The sequence below is a fragment of the Heliangelus exortis genome, chromosome 16 (genome assembly GCF_036169615.1).
Source record: "Heliangelus exortis chromosome 16, bHelExo1.hap1, whole genome shotgun sequence".
NCBI classification, from domain to species: Eukaryota; Metazoa; Chordata; class Aves; order Apodiformes; family Trochilidae; genus Heliangelus; species Heliangelus exortis.
In genome coordinates this window covers 9020138-9042273 of record NC_092437.1, presented here as the reverse complement: position 1 = coordinate 9042273, position 22136 = coordinate 9020138, and the positions used below count along the sequence as shown (strand labels likewise).

The 22136-nt window shown below is 42.0% G+C and overlaps 1 protein-coding gene and 1 long non-coding RNA gene across 2 annotated transcripts in view; one reads left to right on the top strand and one right to left on the bottom strand.

Moving 5' to 3' along the window:
- The first annotated feature begins 365 nt into the window (after positions 1 to 365).
- CEBPB (CCAAT enhancer binding protein beta) lies at positions 366 to 2705 on the top strand. Its single transcript, XM_071760091.1, has one exon. It carries the CDS (start codon positions 644 to 646, stop codon positions 1628 to 1630), a length of 987 nt encoding a protein of 328 aa, XP_071616192.1. The 5' UTR covers positions 366 to 643; the 3' UTR covers positions 1631 to 2705.
- An 11444-nt stretch (positions 2706 to 14149) lies between these two features.
- Positions 14150 to 22136, bottom strand: part of LOC139803703 (uncharacterized) — a 44941-nt gene continuing 36954 nt past the window's right edge. The window contains exons 2-3 of the long non-coding RNA XR_011729134.1: positions 20122 to 20320; positions 14150 to 15786 (exon numbers count right to left, since the gene is read on the bottom strand). This is a non-coding gene — a long non-coding RNA (uncharacterized lncRNA). The remainder of the gene's footprint in view (positions 15787 to 20121; positions 20321 to 22136) is intronic.

Sequence of the window (22136 nt, the reverse complement as noted above, 5' to 3'; positions counted from 1 at the left end):
CGCGCCCACTTGCCCCCCCGAGCCCCCAGGACCCGGTTCCGCTCGGCTGCGGCAGCCGGAGCCGGGGCTGGCAGGGGCAGCGCCCGCACACGCGTGTCCTGCCGGAGCTGAGCGCTGCCCGATGCCACTCCCGCACCCCCCCCCCTCACCTGCGGGACCCGGCAGCCCGCTCCCCTCCCTCCCTGCCCGGTACGGCTCCGGTTTTATTGCGGACGGCCCGGCGGGGCACCGCACCGGCACACCCGCCCCCGGTGCCTCCTCCGGGGCCGGGGCCAGCAGTTACCGAGCGTGCAGCGTGGCAGGCGGCCAGGCGGTGACGCGCCTGTTGCTATGGGATCCACCGCCCCTATAAATAACTGAGGAAAGGAACTTTCCTAAGTCAGAGACTTTAGGACACGGGACCCAGAACCAGATGGTCCGGAGGAGAGGCGCCAGCTCCCGCCGCAGCTCCAGGAGCGGTGAAGCCCCGCCGCGCAGCAGGAACTGATCCAGCCCAGGTGGGCATCGCACCCGGGGGCCGTGCCCAGCGCCAGAGACTGAGGCAGGGTCTGGAGCCCCCCCACCCCGACGGCGGCAGCTTGATCCTCTGCCGGGGGGGCCCCCCCTGCGCCTTTTTCTCCTCCCCGCATCCCCCTTTGCTTTCATGCAACGCCTGGTGGCCTGGGACGCAGCATGCCTCCCCATCCAGCCGCCCGCCTTTAAATCCATGGAAGTGGCTAATTTCTATTACGAGGCGGACTGTCTGGCTGCGCTCAACAAGCTGCACCCGCGGGCGGCCGGGGGCCGCTCCATGACCGAGCTCACCGTAGGGGACCACGAGAGAGCCATCGACTTCAGTCCCTACCTGGACCCCTTAGCATCCCAGCAGCCGGCGCAGCCGCCGCCTCCCGCAGCAGCAGCAGGGGGCAACTTTGAGCCTCCCTGCACCAGCGGCGGCGGCCAAGATTTCCTTTCCGATCTCTTCGCCGAGGACTATAAAGGCAGCGGCGGGAGCAAGAAGCCCGACTACACCTACATCAGCCTCGCCCGGCACAGCCACCCCTGCGCCAGCCAGAGCCACAAGCCGGGGGGGCTGCCGGGCTGCTTCCCGCCCCAGATCGTGGAGACCAAAGTGGAGCCGGTCTTCGAGACCCTGGACTCTTGCAAAGGGCCCCGTAAGGAAGAAGGGGGAGCCGGGCCGGGACCGGGGGGCATGTCCTCACCCTACGGCAGCACCGTGCGCTCCTACCTGGGTTACCAGTCGGTGCCGAGCGGCAGCAGCGGGAACCTGTCCACCTCCTCCTCCTCCAGCCCCCCCGGCACCCCCAACCCCTCCGAGTCCTCCAAGTCCGCCGCGGGCGGCGGGGGCTACTCCGCTCCCCCGGCGGGCAAGAACAAGCCCAAGAAGTGCGTGGACAAGCACAGCGACGAGTACAAGCTCCGCCGGGAGAGGAACAACATCGCGGTGCGCAAGAGCCGCGACAAAGCCAAAATGCGCAACCTGGAGACGCAGCACAAAGTCTTGGAACTGACGGCCGAGAACGAGCGGCTGCAGAAGAAGGTGGAACAGCTCTCCCGGGAGCTGAGCACCCTCAGGAACTTGTTCAAACAGCTGCCCGAGCCCCTGCTCGCCTCCTCGCCTCGCTGCTGACCGCCGGCCGGGCCGTGGGGCGAGCGGAGCCGCCGCTCCTCGGGGGCCGGGGCGGGGGGGAGCCAGGAGGGGGGTGTCGGTCGGTTTGGTTTTTAATTTTGTTGTTGTTTTTGTTTTTGGTCTTTATTTACATGTTGGCGGAAGGCTCCGCCGCGGCGCGGGGATCTCACCGGGGGCCGGGGGCTGTCAGCGGGGCGGCGCGGTGGGGTTGGCGGCCCCGGCCCCGGGCAGGCTCTGTGCAGGCTGCTGGGCGCTGGGGTTATTTAAAAGAGCGAGAGGAGAGCAAGGGCGAAGTGATGCAATCCTTTAAGCATGGCTGGGAATGCTGTGTACATGATGCAATCTCGTGTAACTGTCAGTCATGAATCGAGTAATCTGTTAAAGATGTTCCTACAGTTTTTTTTATTATAAAGAATAATCTATTTCTATAAGAAAATACATATGTATATTTTGGGATCTATGCATTCTTGCTACATTTGAAGCATTAATGAACAATTTTAATAAACTTTATGTCTAGGTTAAAAAAAGTAGCTTGTTTTATTTTGCAGGCACGTTTAAAGGTAGATTAAGCACAGGGTTGAAATTCGAGCTCAATCTGGCTTAATGCCGTGATCAGGGATCAGGATTTTAGTTGGTCTTTTTACTTTTTCTGTGACACTGAGAAAAAAAAAAAAAACAACAACAAAAACAAAATCCAAAACTCCCAAGAGAAAACCAGCAAGGAGCAGAGCTGGGACTTAGACAGTTCTTGTTGCCTCATTTTATTTCCTCTAATCACTTGCTTTAGCTGCCACTTGGGTGTTGTTTGGGGAGGAGGTGTTTGTGTTTAGTTTCTTTTGCACTTCTTGCTGTTCCAAACGTGTAGAGCAAGATGTGCTATCCAAACCATGACCAATCTTTGGCAAAGTTACACCAAGCCTGAAGTGGGAGGGAGGAAGAAAAAGTAAGAAAGGAAGCTTACAATAAGTTTTTCTTTGTTTGTTTGTTTGTTTTTCTTTACAGAGTTTCTATTCTCTAAATTATGATTTGCATTTCTTATTTTGGAGTTTACAGGAATAAACATGAGAAAGTAGCATTTCTGTTGGATGTCGGTAATTTCGGTCATTGCTCAGGAAGCTCTCATGAAACCCAGCCAGGTGAGAGGCGTATGAACAACTCCCTTATCTTTTCTCTTGAGACATTTTTCTAAAATCTGTAGATGGGGTTTCTCTGGTGAGAGGTGTTTGTTTCTGTGTGCATGTGTGTTTGCTGGGGGCATGAGACAGATCAGTGGGGGGTATGGCAGAGGAGGTGGCAGATCAAGCTGTAACTGTTTTGAGAACCAAGGCTCTGCCAGCCTGTGGAACACACCAGCTGGGCAGGACTCCCAGGCTGTGTTACTTCCCCCCCTGTATGCTTCTGTGTCCAGGTCTCCAAGTAGTTAACAGTCTCAAGCTGGTTATGTGGAGGGAGCTGGGCAAATGATAGGGTCTTACTCAGCATTTTCCATTTTCCTGTTAGGCCAAACTCAAGCTTTTAGATCTAGATTTCCAGTGCCCCAGAAAAGACACTCCTGTGGCCTGCTTGGCAACTGCACACAGAAGGGGTATTCAGTGGACTTGATAAAGACAGTGGACTTGAATTTGTGTTTATACATTGCAATACAGACAAGAAGGACAAATCCTGAAGTTGTTAGTTGCTTCTAATGTTTCTTTAAGCAAAGCATGCTCTCTCCTGGAAGAACTGTTTTTCTTTTTTTGACACTTGCAATCATAGCCTTCTGTGGCTGAATCTCCCAGAACTCTTATTGAAATTTGTTTCACACTCCCTGCTCCCACAATATCTCCGTACCTCTGGCTACAAGCTGTGCAGATGTAAGTAGTGGAGTGTTAATCTTGATCCAGATTTCTCCCATTTGCTCTTCAATTCGTACAGTGCAGTTAAGTTGTTTTTATGAGACCCTAAGAATAGACTTTCCCGGGTGAGCTACTGCACTAGCATGACTCAAGTTCTTGCAGGCAAGATAGATGTTAGATCTTGTCTTGACTGTCCCTCGTGACAATGATTACTCCAGCCTCCTGTGGCTGTTTATTCTACTATTCTTCTAGTTACGAAACTTATCCACATCGTTAGATCCTATTTTCTTGTTGTGCTGTAGGCCATGTAATGTTACCCGAACTTTCAAGCAGTGTTCCCAGTCAGAATCCAGTGCTGCTGAGGGTGGAATTGCTGGAGGACTGAAGATGTCCTCAGATACACTTCTTTCTTTTTTTTTCCTTTTTTCTTTCTTTCCTAATGACAAAACTTCCAACAAAATTCAGTTTGTGGAGGCTGGAAGGCAGGGTAGACTGAAAGATAAGATGTACTAAAGGTATTTATATCTGTTTAAAAGTCCAGTTTTGGAGATAGAGCTCTATCAGATATGAACAAGCTAATCCCTGTCCTTAAACTTTGCCTGTCACAGCTCAGAAGAGCCAGGGTGGTGGTGCTGCACTTTAAAGAATGATGTTTGAATTACTGCTCTATTCTAATGTATCTCTTAATTAGGATTAGATATTTTTCATTCAGGAAGAAACATACAGCAATAAGGTTTTGTCAGAAAGATGCAATTATGGATAGGAAAATCAAGGATTTGAATGCAACAATTTTACACTAGTGTTAGAAGGAATCTGTGAAAGAGTCAGAAAAAGAATTTGAGAATCCTTTATTCTTAATCTTGTATTAACCACATAATTCACATTTTAGGAGCTTTGTAGTGCTATCAAATGCATGGAGGTCATGAAATACCCTGCTTTATAAACAGGCATATGGAAAAGCCCCTGTAATTAAAAAAACTCCTGGAAAAAAAGTCTGGCAAAAATAGTTTGGAAATGAATCTGAGAAAATTCCAAGCATTAAATTAGACAAAAGATTCCAAATACCTTTTCTAATGACAGCAGGAGAATTGGAAAATCCCTGTCCAAACAGTGGCTCAGCGCCAAATATTGATATAGAAGATTCTGTTGTTTGAAAGCAGTACTTGGTATGTCTTGGTTGTCTTCTGATAGGGTCTCTTGAGCTTCTTTTCCTTAAAACAAGCCAGTACAGCCTGTGGTAGGACTTCACAGTCTGTGTGCAGGCAAACCATGCAAAGAAGCTAAGGCACTTATTCCAGTACCCTGCTTTGAATTTTAAGCAAGTTTATAAACAGCATTTTGCTTGGGCTTTTTTTTTCCCTTCTGAATTATTTATTACATTCACTAATTTATGTAGGTCTTTCTCATTACTACTAAAATATCAGAGTTTCCTTCTATGTAGAAATAAGCCTGTAAGATCAAGTCCCTAGCACAGATACCCCTTTCCAAAGTGTCTAGCACTGTTTTACCATTTGCTGGGTGTTTGAATTCTGTCACGCTTAGCTCTGCAAAAGGAATCATATGTATAATTCTAAAACAGAATTTTTAAACTACCATTATATATATTTTTAGCAGTTCTATCTATTAATAGAAATTACTACTCTATCCTTATCTGTCCAAAACATGTAAAACCCTGTACAGCTCCACACCTGCACTGGTGTGGCTTTCACTCCTGCTGCTTTCCATTAGTGACCCTTAGAAGATGAAGGAAAGTTTACCCTTGTTTCTGTACTAATTGTTTCTCCTCTATCAAGTAAAATCACTCAAATTGCACACGTGCACCAAAGGGTTATCGGGTGGGAGACTTGATCACATTTGATAACAAGATGGGGTTTTCCTCATTGAAATGATGCAATAGCCTTCAGATATCAAACATACAACCTGAAAAAGCCTTTGTGCACAATGTTTGCCTTTACAATTTCATTGCTAGAACAACTACCATTGATGTGGATGTGTATAAAATATTAAGTTACTCTCATACTAGCTACTTTTCAAGCAATGTTTCATTAGCTATGACCAGAAAAAAAGTCAATGCAACTCAGTACCTACTTTAATAAAGAGAAAAAAGTGTATATGAGGCCAAGTTACAAATCTTTTGTTATTTATAGTGATATTGCTTAAGACACAGTATGCATTGTCCTGCATTTTCCTGTCATTTGTACCAACATAAAGTGACTCTAAAGCCCCACCAAGTTGGAATGCAAAGGTTCTGCATTCAGTTTGTACTGGACTTAGATGATTATATGGTGGGCAGGAGATAATGATGACTTTGGTTCTAATTCTTTTTGCTACCAATTGCTAATGCAAAAATATATTATTGCTACTTTCCTGAGTGTTAGTATTCTTTGTGTTTAAATTTTAACAAATGCATAACAGTCAGAATTTTAGGGCAAATCATGAACGCTAATGTGAACTGTGAAGAAAAATTTAAACCTATTCATGTACGTTGAAAGGGTGCTAAAACAGTACTCAGGAAATCCAAACAAAACTAGAAATATAGGTAACTACCCCCAAAGGAACAATTCAGTTCAACTTCTCAATACTTTTTTTCATAAATCAATACAGCCAAAGTATAACTGTGTGGCCAAAGCTGTACATGAAATACATGTTGCTGAACAGAGAAGTGAAATCACTTAAAGAATGAAGTTCTACTTAACTATTTTGTGGTACCCAAAACATAGTCTGAGAGTTTAAGCTCTGCAAGGCAAAGCTAAGCCTTGGTAGAAACTCTACACTTGGATAATATCCTGAGGTTTTCTGAGGTTACTGATTCTTTCACGTGAATTGAGGCTGTTTTGCCCCAGCCTGGGCAGATGAGCAGCACAATCTAGGGTGAGTATGTAAACACCTAAAAAGATTAGATACAGCCTTGGACTGACATCAGGATCATGTGAAATTTATGATGCAGTGCTAGCTTGATGCAAAACTACGTGAAATGTCAAGAGAGTTTCTCTTTGAGATGACCCTGAAAGGGGCAGTGCAGCCTCCTGGAGCACTGCCCCTGGGTTTGGTGCCAGCACCCCGATCCTCAGGAGATGCATGAAAGCTCTCAAGTTGGGCACAGCTGTAATTCTTATTTACTCAATTTGATCTGTCAAGACTCTATTGGAAATCAAAATGCCTTTTGTGATCATTTTCTCACCTGTTAAATTGTTTGAATGTTTTGTTTTGAATAAAAGCCTTTTCTGCCCTCCTAGAAATGTTGGTGGTTAGATCTGCCCGAATGTGAAAAACAATAGGGCTGGAATTTAAAAACAAGGAGAAATGGGTTAAGAATTGCTGGAGTGAATTGATTTGCATTTACAATAGGGACACATTTAGTTCCAAACCTTCCAACTGCTTGACACATTTTCACAGAACAGCACCGTATCTATCCCTCATTTGTTTGAAAATTTTCATATATTCATATATTTACTATTAAAATATTTTGTATAATAAATAATAACATCAGTAATATTTTCTAGCTAATGAAAATCTAAGGAAGACTCTGATCTACATCCACTTTTATCCTTGCTCTGTCCTATCTGCTCTTGCCTTTGGGATTCCTATGTCACACATGAGAGAAATGCCAAAGTATTTTCTTAGACTTCAGGGTATATAAATTAAACTTTTTTTCATAGAATTTGCAGAATAAATTCTCTAAGAACTCACACTATTGAAGTATTGGCTCTGTCAGCTAACCTGGTTTTCATGGGCTCAAACACAGACACCTCTTCACATCATGTCAGTCAGCATAAAGAACTGAATTTTTGATACAGGCTACAAGGTGCCATGGCCCCTATCATGCACAACAGTTTGTTTGTTTTCTATAAATACCTTGGGTTTGCTAGGATATTGCAACAGCAATTCATTAAGCCTGTGGCAAGCAGCTCCTTGATGTTGTCTAGAAATTACGGTAATAGGAATTGCAACCCCCTCAAACAATGTAAAAATCCCTCTAAAGCCTCATTGTTGTGTCCCACTCCTCTGACAGGAGTCTTCCCTCACCTGGGATCCGGGTCCACAAAAGTTTGCCATGTATTTTCTATAAGCAAGGAGATTTGGTTTTAGAAACGAATGTTATGGTGACACAATGGGAAAATATTTCTGTGCAACATGATGAAACAATTACTTGGCTGAAGTAATTCAGGAAGGGAATCACAAGAACAAGAGAAAGTGCCTGGAGCCGGTTAGAGAAGCAGAAGGAGAGCAGTGGTGGCTCCCCAGCAGAAACATTGTTTTGCTGTTTCCCAGCCTCTGCCATCGAGACAATAACTCATTTCTGACAGTGATTTGCCACACTTCTCTGAGCCTAGGTGTCTTACTTGAAACAGTAAAAATACCAGTTATGACTCTTTTGTTTTTTGAAATACAGAAGGCCAGAAAGGGAACCTAGAATGTAATTTATTAAGCTACTTAAGCATGCCTATCATTTAAATGTATAGGGAGCAGAATAAAATCTGTAGGATAACTTGGCACAGTCAGATGAGTAGAATTACAAAAAGGAAAAAAAAAAAAAAAAGGAGTAATTATCAAGCAGTTTGGTTGCTTAAAGGAATGCAAGCTGGACCACAGCCACTTCCACTTCACACAAGCCAGCTTTTGTGCCAGCTCTGTGAAGAAAGATAACTTCCAAGCTGCACTGCCTTCTTGCTGCTGAGTTATTGATGACCACTCCTGTGGAGGAAAATATTTTTGTGCTTAAAGTTCATGTTATTGTGTTGAGTCCCCAAATCTGAGAGGAGTGGAGGAGGAGCTGCAAAGCCTTTCTGTACGAGTTTAGCTGTTTGGGTACACAGTATCCTTAACCATTTTCAAAGCAAATTACATAGTTGCAGAGTTAATGAGGGCAGAATGCTGACAGAAATTAAGATGTAAGGGATAAAAACTAAACTAAAAAAAAAAAAAAAAAAAAAAACAACAAACCTAAAACAAAAAAACTAAAACAAAAGAGGCAGTTTCTGGTCCTGGCTCTTTCACCAATTTATCATATGCCTTCAGATTATCAGTTAGCCCCTAAACGTAATAGAAGCTGTATGCACATATGTGAATCCCTAGTTATAAGTGCAGTTGCCATAGCTGTAGGTGTATTTGCCTATTACATATTCAGATCCTGATCTTATATATGTGCTTCATTTAATACACGTAGCTGTAGTGATTTCAGTGGAACTATTATTACTTGCATGAGTAATGATAAACGCATAGATCTGTATTTACATTGATGTATTTACATGGATCTGTATATACATGGATCTGAGATCACAGTGTCTCTGGGAAAAGTTTTGTACCTTGCTCAGCTTTACAGCACATGCCCTAGAAATTTTTTAGCCCTTTTATGTGTTTTCAAATTCAAGAGAGTTACCCATGCACACAGGCTGATGTGTGTGACTCTTCTAGTATAAAAGGAGATGACAGTGGCTTCAGCATTTTTGCATTTCCCACCAAAAAAAAAAAAAAAAAAAAACAAAAAACAAACAAAAACCCACAACAAAACATTTGACCAGTGGGATACTCCTGATGCTTTAACAGTTATCATTGGGTTCCAATTCAACAAAGTACTCAAGTGCATGTTCTACATGAGAAGCAGCAACACAATGATGAACACAAGCTTTAAAGTTTTGGACGTGCCAAATGCTCTGCTGAAACACATCCATCCAGAGCTTCCACTGCAGCTGCAGAGCCCCTGGATTACTGCTGTGAAGCTGCTGTGGCATGGGCATAAATCCTGGGGAAGAAAACATGACAGAAAACCTAGATATCCAGAGACAGAGAACAAGATGTACTCAAAGGGGTCAAAAGGAATCCTGGTTTCCTCCTGCCACACTGAAGGAGCCCATCCAGATTGTGTGCTGGCCAGGCCTGGCAAGCTGCTGTTCCAGAGCACAGTGTTAGTACCTGGCTGCTGATGAAAGGATTCTTAAGCAATCACCCACTCCACATCAGCAAGAGCTGCTGCCAAGAACCATGGACTTCTCTGGGGTGGAAGACAACCGATAAAGTAGATGCTGAGAAAAGCAATGATGCCTGCATTGGGCAATCTGAGTACTACCAATGGCTACTGGAAAATGTTATTTTTATTTTAGTTCTGCAATTGCATAAGTCTGATATAGTAAAGGCTCACAGTGACATGAAGTTTGTACAGGTTTGTACAAGACTTACTTTTTTTTTTTTCATTTTTTTTTTTTTTTTTAGATCATTTTATTTAGATGAAAAGCTGCTCCCACTTGACACCACGACTCCTTGGTAGTTCTTCCTCTGCCAGTAAAAAATACGGTCAATTGCACCTTTCTCCAGAATCAGCTCCTGTGGATTTGGGCTTGTGGAGGCTGAGGCACTCAGATCTCTTGTAATACAGCTGTGTGTCTGGTTGTAGGGGATGGAGTTCACGAGTAAGGGTGACAGATCGGAAAGGCTTTGGCAAAAAGAACAAGGCAGACCTCCATGTGGTGAAGAGGCCTGAAAAGAAGGAAGTGATACCAAGCAGTACATGGTTCTGGGAAGGCTATTGCAAACTGGCAGTGATGGGAATCATTTCCAACAGACAGGCTAGGGGCAATGAACTGTTTTCTCACTGACCTCATGGTAACATGAAGTGAAAATTCCATTCTAGTGTTTTCTGCCAAGTCCTTAAAGGCTTAGCAAATGGCTCCTGCTTTTGCATGAATACACTAGCAGGTGCTCTTCTGCACGAGCCCTTCAAGAGCTTTATTACCAGAGGTACACTAGCTATTAAACAGCCATAAGCCTAACCTGGTATTTACTGTAGGACTGTGCCTTTTTATTGCACAGAGGGAGGGAACTCCCTTCTCAGCCCTCCAGGTGGTCCCTTCAGGGCAGGGTTGAGGCACATTGGTGAGAAGGGGTGGGGTTGGGTGGAAGAAGCTTTCATTGCTGCCCTACCTGTTCTGGGCATAAATTGAAATGATCAGTCTCTAAATCCTGCCAATTAGGCTTGCTTTACTGGCATTAGTCAGTTGACTATGATAGATAAAAGTAAAATGTTTACTTTTTAAAAAAAAAGAGGCAAAATCCTGCTTTAATAGCTTTAACTCCCAGAGCAGGGGCAGCGGGACACTCTGTAGAGCACTTGGTCTAACCCAGACAGGCAGGAGCAGGGTAGGGGACAAATACTCCTGACACCTTTGTGTAACCCTTCCACTACTACTCCCTGCTGTCTAGTAGGGAGCCCATGGAGCAGGGCTGGAGGATGCAGCCTGCAGTCCCTTGCAGCACCTTCTCTGCAATAACTCCAGGATTCAAGGTAGTATTGAAAGGTGACCATTTCCTAGGCTCCACCTGCCAACAAAGCTCCACCTACTTGAGAGAGCAAAATGAAATACTTTTTACAAGACTCTGAAAATGCTAATCAAGGAAGTACCTGTACACTCCAGTTGGTACATTCCTAACCTAAGCAACAGATTCCTACAATAAAGAGGCAATGCAGCCCTCTTGGGTCCATTACTTCTTGCACACTGCTCCACTCTGAGGGTTATCTTGATTACTATACAGGCCAGAAATGATGGGGTTGGTTTTCTTCCTCAAAAAAAAAAGTTATCTTTGTAGTATATGTTTCTGTCTGGGAAAAGACAAGTATACTGTGCTGCCAAAGCACAAGTTGGCTTCACCCTCATCTGCATTAAAGAAGAGAGTGAGGACCAACTCCCAACAGCCCCATATTGCTCCCTTCTTATGAACTGTTCTTATTCACCACTGAAACATTTATTCTCTGCTGGTGTAAAATAAGCATTTCTGACACCAATATTCCAGACCTTTGCAACTCTCACTTGCTTCAAAACAGGATTTATTCTGAAAAGAGTTTATCACCAGCACTTGGTGGTTTTTTAGGAAGTGAAAAGGAAAATTAATTATCCATGTCAAAAACATTTCATAGGGTGTAATGCTCGCCTGTCAGGAATGGTGCCTTCACTGCCTGATGTCCTGGGAACTCTGACCAGCTCAGCCTCCTGCATCCACAGCTTGTCAAGATCCACGTTTTTTTATAATCACTCTCATGTACAAATCTAGAGCAGAAAAGCCTGTGTACTATAAACATCTTTACAAATGTAGTACTAGATTTTTCCCCCCACTACCTAACACCTTTTCTTGAGGGGAGAAGGGAGCTGGATGTGACCTCCAAATAAACACCTCTCAGCTAATATGTGCTCTCCTCCAGCCTACCCCCAAGGATTAAACATGAGCCTGGGATCTCAGGAGGGCTTTGGCCACAGTACACAGCTGAGTAAGCTGGTGGGACCTGGCACTGTGCACTGCACTGGTCCTCTGGTAAACCCAGATTTCTCTGCTTTTTAGCCTCTGCTGCAGAGACTCCGCCCTGCATTAATGAGGGAGGAGTGATGACCCAGTGATTCTGGAGTAATGAAAGCAAAGTCCTGTATCTGGCATTGCTGGAAACTTGTTTCAGGATCTCAGGCAAGTTACTTCAACTTTCTTTGCCTCAGTTCTTTTATCTGTGGAAAAATACTTCCTGGATTTGGGAGAAGAGAGAAGGGTGTCTCAAGTATTACCTATTTAAAGAACTCTGAAATATGATGCAAGAGACCTTGACAATACCTGACTATATATTATTTAAAGTTTATATAAAAAGCTAAAAATAATAATTAATTCAGCAGGGAAAGTTTTCTGGTGAAAATGACTGGAAGCAAATTGTCCCTCACTCCCAGAACTTCCCAGACAGTAACATGACCACATAGAGTTTGGCTCATTATATATGTAAAGTAGGCAGATGCTATTAGAAAGTAATTTTTTTCACCTGGTGAGAAGCTTTCCCTCATGGTGAAATTCTCTGCAGGGGCCATATTTTTATCATGCCTCATATTCTCAAGGTATTTGAAATCACCCTCAAAGTTGGATAGCGTCTTCTCTCCCCTGGAATTTGATCTCTGCCTTCACAAAATTTCACTCAGTCCTCAGCATTTTCCTTTTAAATTTCCTTCTTTTGATATTGTTTAATTCCTAAGGTTGGTGGGTTTTGTCACAGTTTTAGTAAGTAAGTAATAATATGCTGTTCAAGGACAACATGTCATGATCATAAACCAGCCATGTAATTAGTCCTGAGTCATCTATCAACATAGAAAAGGACTGAATGGAGTTCATAAAAGCACCTTTAAGAGACTGATGGAAATGTTTAAAGGAAAAAGAAATTAGGAGTGTTTTGTATTGTTAAGTATTTTACCAAGCAGAAAATTAATTAGCACTGGAGAGAACACACTCTTCTGGAATGTCCATGTGTGGCCCATTGTATCCCGTTTTGCCCTCTGAGTCATCCCTCCACAGCCACCGATTCCGTGCAAACAGGAGCAGTCACAGTGGGATCAAGCTTAGTGACTTACTCGTGTGAGTAAGCAGCTATAGAAAGGAAATTACCCTTGAGCAGTGGCCACAGTACCATTGGCAAAAGCTGGTGAAATAACTTTTCTATGCAAAAATAGTTCATGTTTTTGCATATTGTTATTATTATACTATAGGAGTTTTGTTATTTTAGATGAAATGCTAAAAAAAGGTCTCAATTAAACTATATAAAGCACTATATATAAATATAAATGTATATATCCCAGACTGATGATCTGAGAGATCTGGCACTTATGCTCAGTGCTTTCCTGCATGGGAGAAATTGCCCCTATGAAGAGAATGACCATTTCCAAGATCTAAGTGAAACAGAAATAACGAAATAGTTCCTGGTGTGCCTAAGCCCTGAAACTTCACAAGCAAGTTATCAAGGTCAAATCCAGCTCTCTCCAATTCTAGATGAAAGGTCATCCATGAATTAAGAAGCAAACTATTGAGTTACCAGCATTGCAGCAGCAGAATAAACTCTCACCAACCGATTGACTAAGACTGTGGGATATCACCCCTAGCTATTGGCAAACGTCCTCTCAGCAGTAACATTCACTAAGGTGGTCATCTCCAAAGTAAACAAATGCACAGTTCAGTTACTAATACAAAAGACATCAATTAGATTTATATAAGAGTATTGCAAAATATTAAATAATAAAAGTGGCTACCTAACAACAGCAGGAAGATTCATCGCCCTACAACGTTTGCTTCTCAAACAGATGAAGCCCTGGCTGTTCTTGAGAAATTACACCTTGACTGGTGACAGCACTTGCTCTGTGCATCTGATGTGGGGGAGAGGGGGTACTGCTGGCATCCTCCCTCTGTCTACATCTGACAGCAAGGCTAAAGTTGGCGCTTCACTGCATGAATCACCAACTACTGAAATTCAAAAGCCTGCATATGCAAATCACTAATTAAACACATTAGCATAGTCAGTTACCCAAACTGTAATCTTAATCGTATCTCCAAGTCAGACCTGCAATCACACACCCATTTTGCAGATTTGCATTTGTGAGCATGGCTTCCCGAGAGCCGGGTCCAGAAATGAGTCTAATAACCAATTTTTCCTCAAGTAGTTTCAGGAAGGAAAAAGAAGAGTGAAAGTATGCAGAGTGGCTTCCTCTACTGAAAAGTAATGAGGAATTATACAAACACAAGACCTGATGTGGACAGCTGAATGACAGCTGACACTGCTAGATGGGGAGCTACGTATACACTCATTTAATCTAATGCCCATCTTTGTGACTCCTTCGACCCAAACAACGTGGATTTCCCTCTAATAGCAAATATTCAGACACAGAAAAAGACTCTGTGCCAGATTTTGACTTTATTTACATTGAATTAGTGGAGATTAGAATCTGAAACTAGAAACTTTCTTTATACAGTTACAAATAGCTATATTATGCACTTTTAAGGGGTTAAGAAAAGGAGGAAATCATAACCACAGAAGTCATAAAGGCAACTTATCCCAAGCCAAATAGTTTTGTTTCTAATGCAGGGCTTTAATTATAACATGTCATATAATGATGACATAGTGCTATAATAGGCAAATATAATGCATTAATCTGATATTTTATTTTGGCTTTAACAATAGGTGCAGCGAACCAGCCTTAGTGGATAACTCATTCAGAACCTATCTGCACACTCCACCTAGATACTTATCTGCCTCTTTAATTAAGTGGAGGGAAACTTCTTGAGGCCATACCCATAAAGCCAGTCTCTGATGATAGCAGAGTTACTGGAAGCCTTTGGTAATCGCTTACACCCACGGATTGTGGTTAGCTTCCAACTTTGGCTCTTTCTTTCTCGCTTTGGAACCACCTATTTATCCCCTAGTGTAAATCCCCTAGGTTTCTGTACCAGAAGGGGTACAAAAGACCTCAGGGGGTTTGTTTGAGCAACATCTCAGCCTACTGTCATCGTCCTCCTCAGGACTGACCCAGGCTTCCTAATTGCAGTGGTGAAAAAGAGAAGTGTGGCAAATTTTTCACTTACCAGTACACTTCCAGAAAAAGCAGCAACAGACTGCACCAGTGAACACAGCATGGCCATTGCCAGCTTTCCATAATGCAAGTTTCCCAGGTTGTCCTCAGCATGTGCTCATGGTAATCAGAGATAATACAGCAACTGACTTCACTCAAAATTGTATTGGGCCTTGTGGGAGAAAATTACCTTTCCTGATTCCATTGCCCTATGTAACTTTGTGTACACTGAAAAATGTCCTTTTTGGGTTCTCCAAGCACCAAGAGTTGTAGGACTTGCACACTAAGCTAAAAATAAATTTTTAAGTAATGGAATGGGCTGCCCCGGGAAGTAGTGGATTCTCCATCCCTGGAGATATTTAAGAAGAGACTGGATGTGGCACTCAGTGCCATGGGCTGGGAACTGCAGTGGTAGTGGATCAAGGGTTGGACTTGATGATCTCTGAGGTCCCTTCCAACCCAGCCAATTCTATGATTCTATGATAATACATTAGTTTGGAGAATGTGGTTCCCAAGTCACAGCACTTGCTCTCTACTAGGAATTTTTAAGAGAAATATTCTGCTCTGAGGCAGTAATACACAGGAATCATAAAGACCGAGCATGTAGGAAGCCTCTGAAGAAAGCACAGGGACAGCAATCTCAAGGCCATGTGAGATAACTCTCTGGGGTGAGTACCAGTACTCTTGTCCCTGTAGCAGAATAAAGGCAGCTGCCATGAAGTACCCATCCTCCAGTGCCAGCTAAGCAAGCCACACAGGACCAGCACAACCAAAATGGCTCCAACAGCTTACCACCTCCTTTTCCTTTTTCTCTCCTCCTGTGGCTCACTTCCGTACTCTCCTCCAATCTTTTCCAATATGAAAGGCTCTGCTAATGACCTTTGAACAGATCATGTTGAGAATGTCACTGCAGAGCTTCTTAATCTTACGGTGGCGCCTAGATAATATGGTGATGGGTACTGAAATGCTGAAAAACAGACAGACAGATAACTAGATAAGATTAGATATACAAGTAATTTAGTCAGTCATCATACAGAGCAGCTGACATAAGTTCATTTGTAAAGCCAACTGCTAAAATTGCTTTAGAAGTCCTTACACTTTAATTCTGTTGAAAGCCAGACCTTTGATCTGAATTGTTTTGGTGGCATGTACATTATTTGAATGGAACCTCACCTGACCAGGTAATACCAGACCGGTCATTCCTGGCATACTATTGTCATAGGAGAACAGTGTACATGCAAATCCATACCTACCAATAGCTCAAGGGCAGACAGATAACTGAGCATCATGGAACAGATACAGACTGAGAGCATGAGCACCACTTTATGCTGATATGCAGACTGAATCATGGCTAATAAAAGACTTAAACAACCATATATATGACTAAGTGTAACTCCAAAACACTTAAATTAAGCATGATCAGAAAATAAAAGGAGAAAAATAAACAGATATGTGTTATTGCTTCTATTTTTCATTAATATTTATTAATTTACACTGAGTACAGATGGAGGAGGAAGAGAAATAAAACAGACTTGTCAGTTTTGCTATTGTTTATAGACAGTTTTGCATTCCAGCTCTCAGGTACTAGCAAAACACTGAGATGTTTGTACTGCACTCCTTGCAGGGAGGATTATTTACATCCGCATGTTATGTTTTTTTAATTCTGCATTGAAAAAAATTTCAAAGACACTTCCTAGGGCACTTTATTTTTGAAGTGGTTTAGTTGTTTTCACTGTAAATGTGAGGCCATGGTGGTATTTCCAGGTACAGAAGGGGAAAGAGAGTTATTATAAAAGTGTGGAATTTGTCAGTGGACAAGTTTGAGTGGCACTCAGCACAGCAGCCACTTTGCACCACTAAGTCCCACTAAAGTAAAAACATGGATGCATAGATAAGCCACAGATAAAGGCTTGTGTGTCTTATTTAGTGATGGCTGAAGCTCTCAGAAGATTCTGTGGTTAATCCAAGCCTCTTTAGTTTAGAATGATGGAAGTCACTCTGGGCTGTCTTTTTAATATATCCTGACTGAAGTTGGGTTGGAACCACTGCACAAACAGCAGCTGTCAGGAGAAGTGGCTCCTCCTTCATACCCACTCAAAATTGGTCATTGCAGGTGTGCAGAAAAAGGAACCCTCTGAACAGCAGTGCTTGTTACAGTTTTGTGTCCTTCTGTGACACTTTTGCATCGACTTCCCTCTAAGGCTTGAAGGCTTAGATTAATCTTACTGAACTGTTAGAATCCCTGTTTCCTTAATATTTGGGAAGCTCAATCTCTTTTTGAAGGCACTTGTGTCTTGCCATTGACTACAGGGAAGGAGCTAAACTTCTAGTCTGAGCATCTCATTTATTTGCCTGTACTTTGGAAGGACCAAGGTCCAGCTGTCTTGTGAAATGCCTGATGTTATGGTATCTCCCTGACCTGACCCCATAGATAGTCCAGCATGGGATATTTCAGGTCAGCTTTCCTGCGTGTTGGTGCACTATACTGGACTCTAAAACTGGAGACTTGATTCTCTAAACACAAGTGTTCATACACAATATCCCTTAGAGCCTCATTCCCCACTGTCTTATGACTATGCAGCCAAACCCATGAACTCATAGCAAGTCCACAGGGTGTGTAAAATGCTGTCTAGAACATCTGGAAGTGCCAGGCTCTCAGTCTGCGTAATTTAAAAGCAATGGAGGACAAGGCCATTAGTTACAACTGTACTTCTCTGCCTATTGTCTGTGTCTATCTTCCTACTGAGGAAATATCAGGATTGTTATGGGTGTATTTGGCATCTGCTGCGTAAATGGAGTAGGTCCTTGCTTCCCTTGTGCATTGCATGCCAAATACGTGCAAATCAAGCACAAAAGTATGCCATCAGCTGAGAAAAACATTTAAAAATAAGTTTTTAAAAGCATTACGTAGTAAAATGCTAAAGAACATAGTTTGAATTTTCAAACTTGCCAAGCCGCAAGCAGCTCTTGGGTTTTTTTGAGAGACAGACCACTCACACATTTCCTTTTGGGTTTTGGAATATGATTTTATATACTTATTTTTTGAGGAACACTGGTTGAATTGCTAGCTGTTGGCTTGTGTCTTTATCAGGCAATCTGTAACTTAGCATTCCAGGCTAGAAAAAAATAGGCAGAAACTTGTCTAGTGTGGTGGTAGTTACACTGGAACTAACATAAAAATGATTAAAGAACCTAATTCCATTAAGAAGTCCAGTTCAAGAAAAGAGACAGAAAGGTACTTTTGTGAACTTGAAATGTGTACTTTTGTGTTTGCAGTGATAACAGCACTCCTTACAGCACTGTGCACTTTCAAAGCTTTGAATGAGTAACTGTAGCTAGTGAATAATAGAGCCTTTAAATAAAATCTTAATTGCAAAACAAAGGAATAACAATAAAAAAAAATTATTTGTTTTGTTTTTTAATTCAAAGCTTAGAAAAGTTTAGGTTGGAATTCTGGATGAAGGTTTGGTTGCTGCCTTTTCCCCTTTTATCTGAACTAGCTCACTCAGACCTAATCTTCATCATCTAAACCACATGATTAACACACAAAATAACTTTGGAGCAAGCCAGGTCCAAGCAGGAAGCTGCAAGTACTATCATGTCTTCATGATATTAGCCAGCAAAATAACTGTGGTTTCTTCAGGTTTTGTTGGTTGGGTTTTTTTTTGGGGGGGGGGGTTTGTTTTGTTTTGTTTTTTTTTTAATTCTTTACATTTATGTTTTCCTTGAAAGGGGCTTGTGTTTTTGTTTCTTCTTTGTATTGGAAACTTTCAGAGTTACCATCTCACTCCTGAAGGGAATGCTTAGTCTCTTAGACAATCCCCACAAGACCAGGGCAGGCCTGGACCCTTTTGCAAAGTGGCTGAGGACCACTCAGGTTTGTCAGTCAAAACCAAACCAGCCAGCCAGAGAGCACCTCTCCCACCTGGGCAAGCTTAAAAGTATCTGTGACTGCACCATATGAGGGTCTTGCTGGTGTGTATTAGGCCTGCTCAGCATATTCCACCTGAATTGGCTGTCCTGACAAAACAAGATAATCCTTTACTTTTTTTGGGATCCCAGTGGGTTTTAGAACTCTGTACTAAGCTGCTCAGAACACAGGAGTTCTGGGCATGTCTAGACACAGAGTTGCTGGTACTGAAAGAAATGCTATCCTGAGGAGGGAGGAACCTATTGAGTTGTAGGTACTTAAATTCTCTTTTGCATCTGGCCCTAACTTGCAAGGGAGGAAGAGGCATATGCTCAAAGGCAGCTTCCATTTTATGGCTTCGAATTATGCAAAAAAAAATTATGGACTCAATAATTTTGAACCTGCATCTGTATTAGAGGTAAAGGAGATCCTCAGCCAGGCAGGGAAAGGCTCTTATTCTCTGCCCTTTCTCTGCTCTGTGAATTCAGAAGGGAAGAGAGGCCTGATGCCAGCAGAAATCAGAGTCCCCATCTGTCACACACTCCTATGCAAAGCTGGTACACTGGGTGCTTGCTGGGCAGTGCCATGGAGAAGGCTGATTTCCTTGGACTGTTTTCTGTTCGTTGTACTGTTCTTTCCTGGCATTTCACAAACCTTTACAAAGAATATGACAAAAAAGGGAAAAAAACACCAACCTTCCTAAAATGAGTTGTGTGTCTCTTCCCTCACTATCCCAACAGCCTTGGCAAGCTCATAGGAGCTAGGCAGAGCTGGTCTCTGCTGGATGTTTCTCTTTGCACAATTTAATGATAATTTGGGGGAGTTTGCATGATCAAATGGGGAAGCATAAGAAGGGAAGTCAGGACTCAGGCTTCACTCCCAGTTGTGCCACCAAGATCTTGTTTGTATTGGGATGACACATATAAACCCTGTTAGTTGTCCCATTGGCATGAAACTTGTTTTGTATATTTGGTACTTCTGTTAGTTCTGGGGCTATCTGAGACTCAAATAAAAACAACAGCAAAATATCCCACTTTATCTGCAAAACAAATTATAAATGTAAGAACTATGACCTCTCTCCTCTGATTCAAAGCCTGGTTAAGACAACACAAAGACATCTGTTGTCTCCAGTACACTTTAGGCTCTTGACCAGATGGAAAAGGAAGACTTCTAGAACTCAAGGATGCAGTAGGATAACTATGATATATATTAATAGGAAGTAAAAGTATCCTCAAGGGATGCTGGAAGCAAGACTTCTGCCAAGGCTTGGCTAGAATACACCAGTTTAGGGACCCAGCTTTTGCAGCTTCTTGGCTCATTCTAGAAAGGAAACAGCTTAGTGTCTTAACCTAATGTGAGTTCTATATTTTTAATTTCCAGTACTTCTCATACCTGAAAGAAAAACTCCGTTCTGCTTCTATGGCAAAATTCCCAAGAGCACAGCACATCTCACATCCCTTTATTCTCTGCTGTTGGGTCTTTCCATGCTGTGAGGCTTGACTTGTCATTTCCACACATGTGCCCATTCTTGGTCTCTGTTTGTTTGACACAGTTAACAGTTGTCACCTCCATCTAAAGTTCATATTTGTTTCTGTAGCAACCAAAACAGAAAAAAGATGAAATTGATTTAAACACTGTCTTCTATGTCCACTCAAGACATATTAACCCAGGCTTATGAAGTAGAACAAGGCAGCTGAACAAATACCCAGCTTGCAGAAATAGTCTGCAAATGAATCATGTCATCATCCCAAAAGAAAAAAAAAAAAAAAAAAAATTACTGTTTTTGAACATAAAACCTCATGATTTCACTATATAGCACTGCTATTTCAGTATTGTGGTTTTCAAAACAGTACTAACTTCATGGTCCTTCTTTAAGTACCTACTTCCTTGGGATTGATACCTAAAACTGCTCCCTCTGCCTTTCAGAATCTTTTAAATTAAAAAAGTGGTTCCAAAGGTATGATGGGCTACACATAAAGCCTGAAAAGTTTATCTAAGACCAGATTTTTCCTAATTTATGTCAAAGTCTTTACAAAAATAAAAATTGCAAAGTTGCACAACTACTATCCACTAATAGCCATGTCATCTCCAGTCCATCTGCCACCATGGTGAAACATGAGGGAGTTTGGAGAATATGAACACTGATTATTTAAGGAGTTGCTTTGGGTTGTGATCAGAGATGGCTCTTTTTTTTATGAATATACTACATTTGATACACTACCAGCAGTGACAAAAAAACATGTTCCGGTTCGTAATTAAATTTTTTTGATTCAAATATTTAATTTTGATTTAAGGGTTTCTAAGAATACAATTAAGCACCAAACTAAAATGGTAACTCCAAACCCTGAAGCTAAAACTTTGCACTTAGAAATTGCTAAAATTGTGTAATTTGATTTGTTTGGAATTTCAGGATGATATAACTAAAACAGCCAGTTGAAACTGGTTCTAGTTCACAAAGCATTCAATTTGCTTAGATTTGAACATTTTGGCTAAGATTACCTGACAATAAATAACAGGCGGATGTCACTGTGAAGAAATAATAGGCTGTCAGAATCCAGATTTCATATTACAGAATACAGGTCTATAATGGCACTTCACAGCACTGTTTTATCAATTATATTTTCAGACCTCTCAGATGAAAGGCAGAGTGGGTACAATAAGGAGTAAGTTGTGCTATGGCAAAGTTACATCTCAACAAAGTCATAAATTCTACTTGGCAGGGAAATACCGTGCACATTTGTGACGCCATATAAATATCATAATAAAGTACCATAATTAAAACAATGGTTCTTTTCCTTCAAGATTTTCTTTAGGCCTGTCCTCAGAATGAATCCTAGGCAGGTAATTCATTGTTTATCCATGTGATACTTAAGCAGCATATTTAATACAGTTGCAGTTCATACTTTAAATTCAAGCATAACATCAATCCAACAATTTTTGGCATATAAAAGGCAGCAATGGAGTGTCAAGAATTCAAGGAGATTCCAATTTAATTTAAATGGTGTTGCTCTCAAAAGCTGGCAGCAAGGAGTGCATCTTTTAAAAATGTTTCTATTAGAAGCTGATGTTTATGATCACTCTCAGCTTGGCAAGAAAAACATTCTTCTAAACATTTACATTTTGCATTCTTTAGGACAGTTGAGAAATGTTGGCTCACAGTTCTCCACATTGCAGAGAGGTTGTGAGGAATGTTATAGTAGAATGTTAATAGACATGTACTTTTCTTGTTCTTTGATTTACTGTGTGGCAGTTTTTATACCAGTTGTGTTCTTGTCTGTCCTGATTTGAGTTTCACTCCAACAACATAAGCGTAGGTTTATTTTTTTAGCTAATAAAAACAAAGTCAATTCATTTATTAACATCACTTTGTACTAATGTTATAGTAGCCACTTGGAGACTTTTCTTCT

What these genes read in the sequence shown, in the direction of transcription:
- CEBPB (XM_071760091.1), top strand. Translation starts at nt 644, where the DNA reads ATGCAACGCCTGGTGGCCTGGGACGCAGCATGCCTCCCCATCCAGCCG.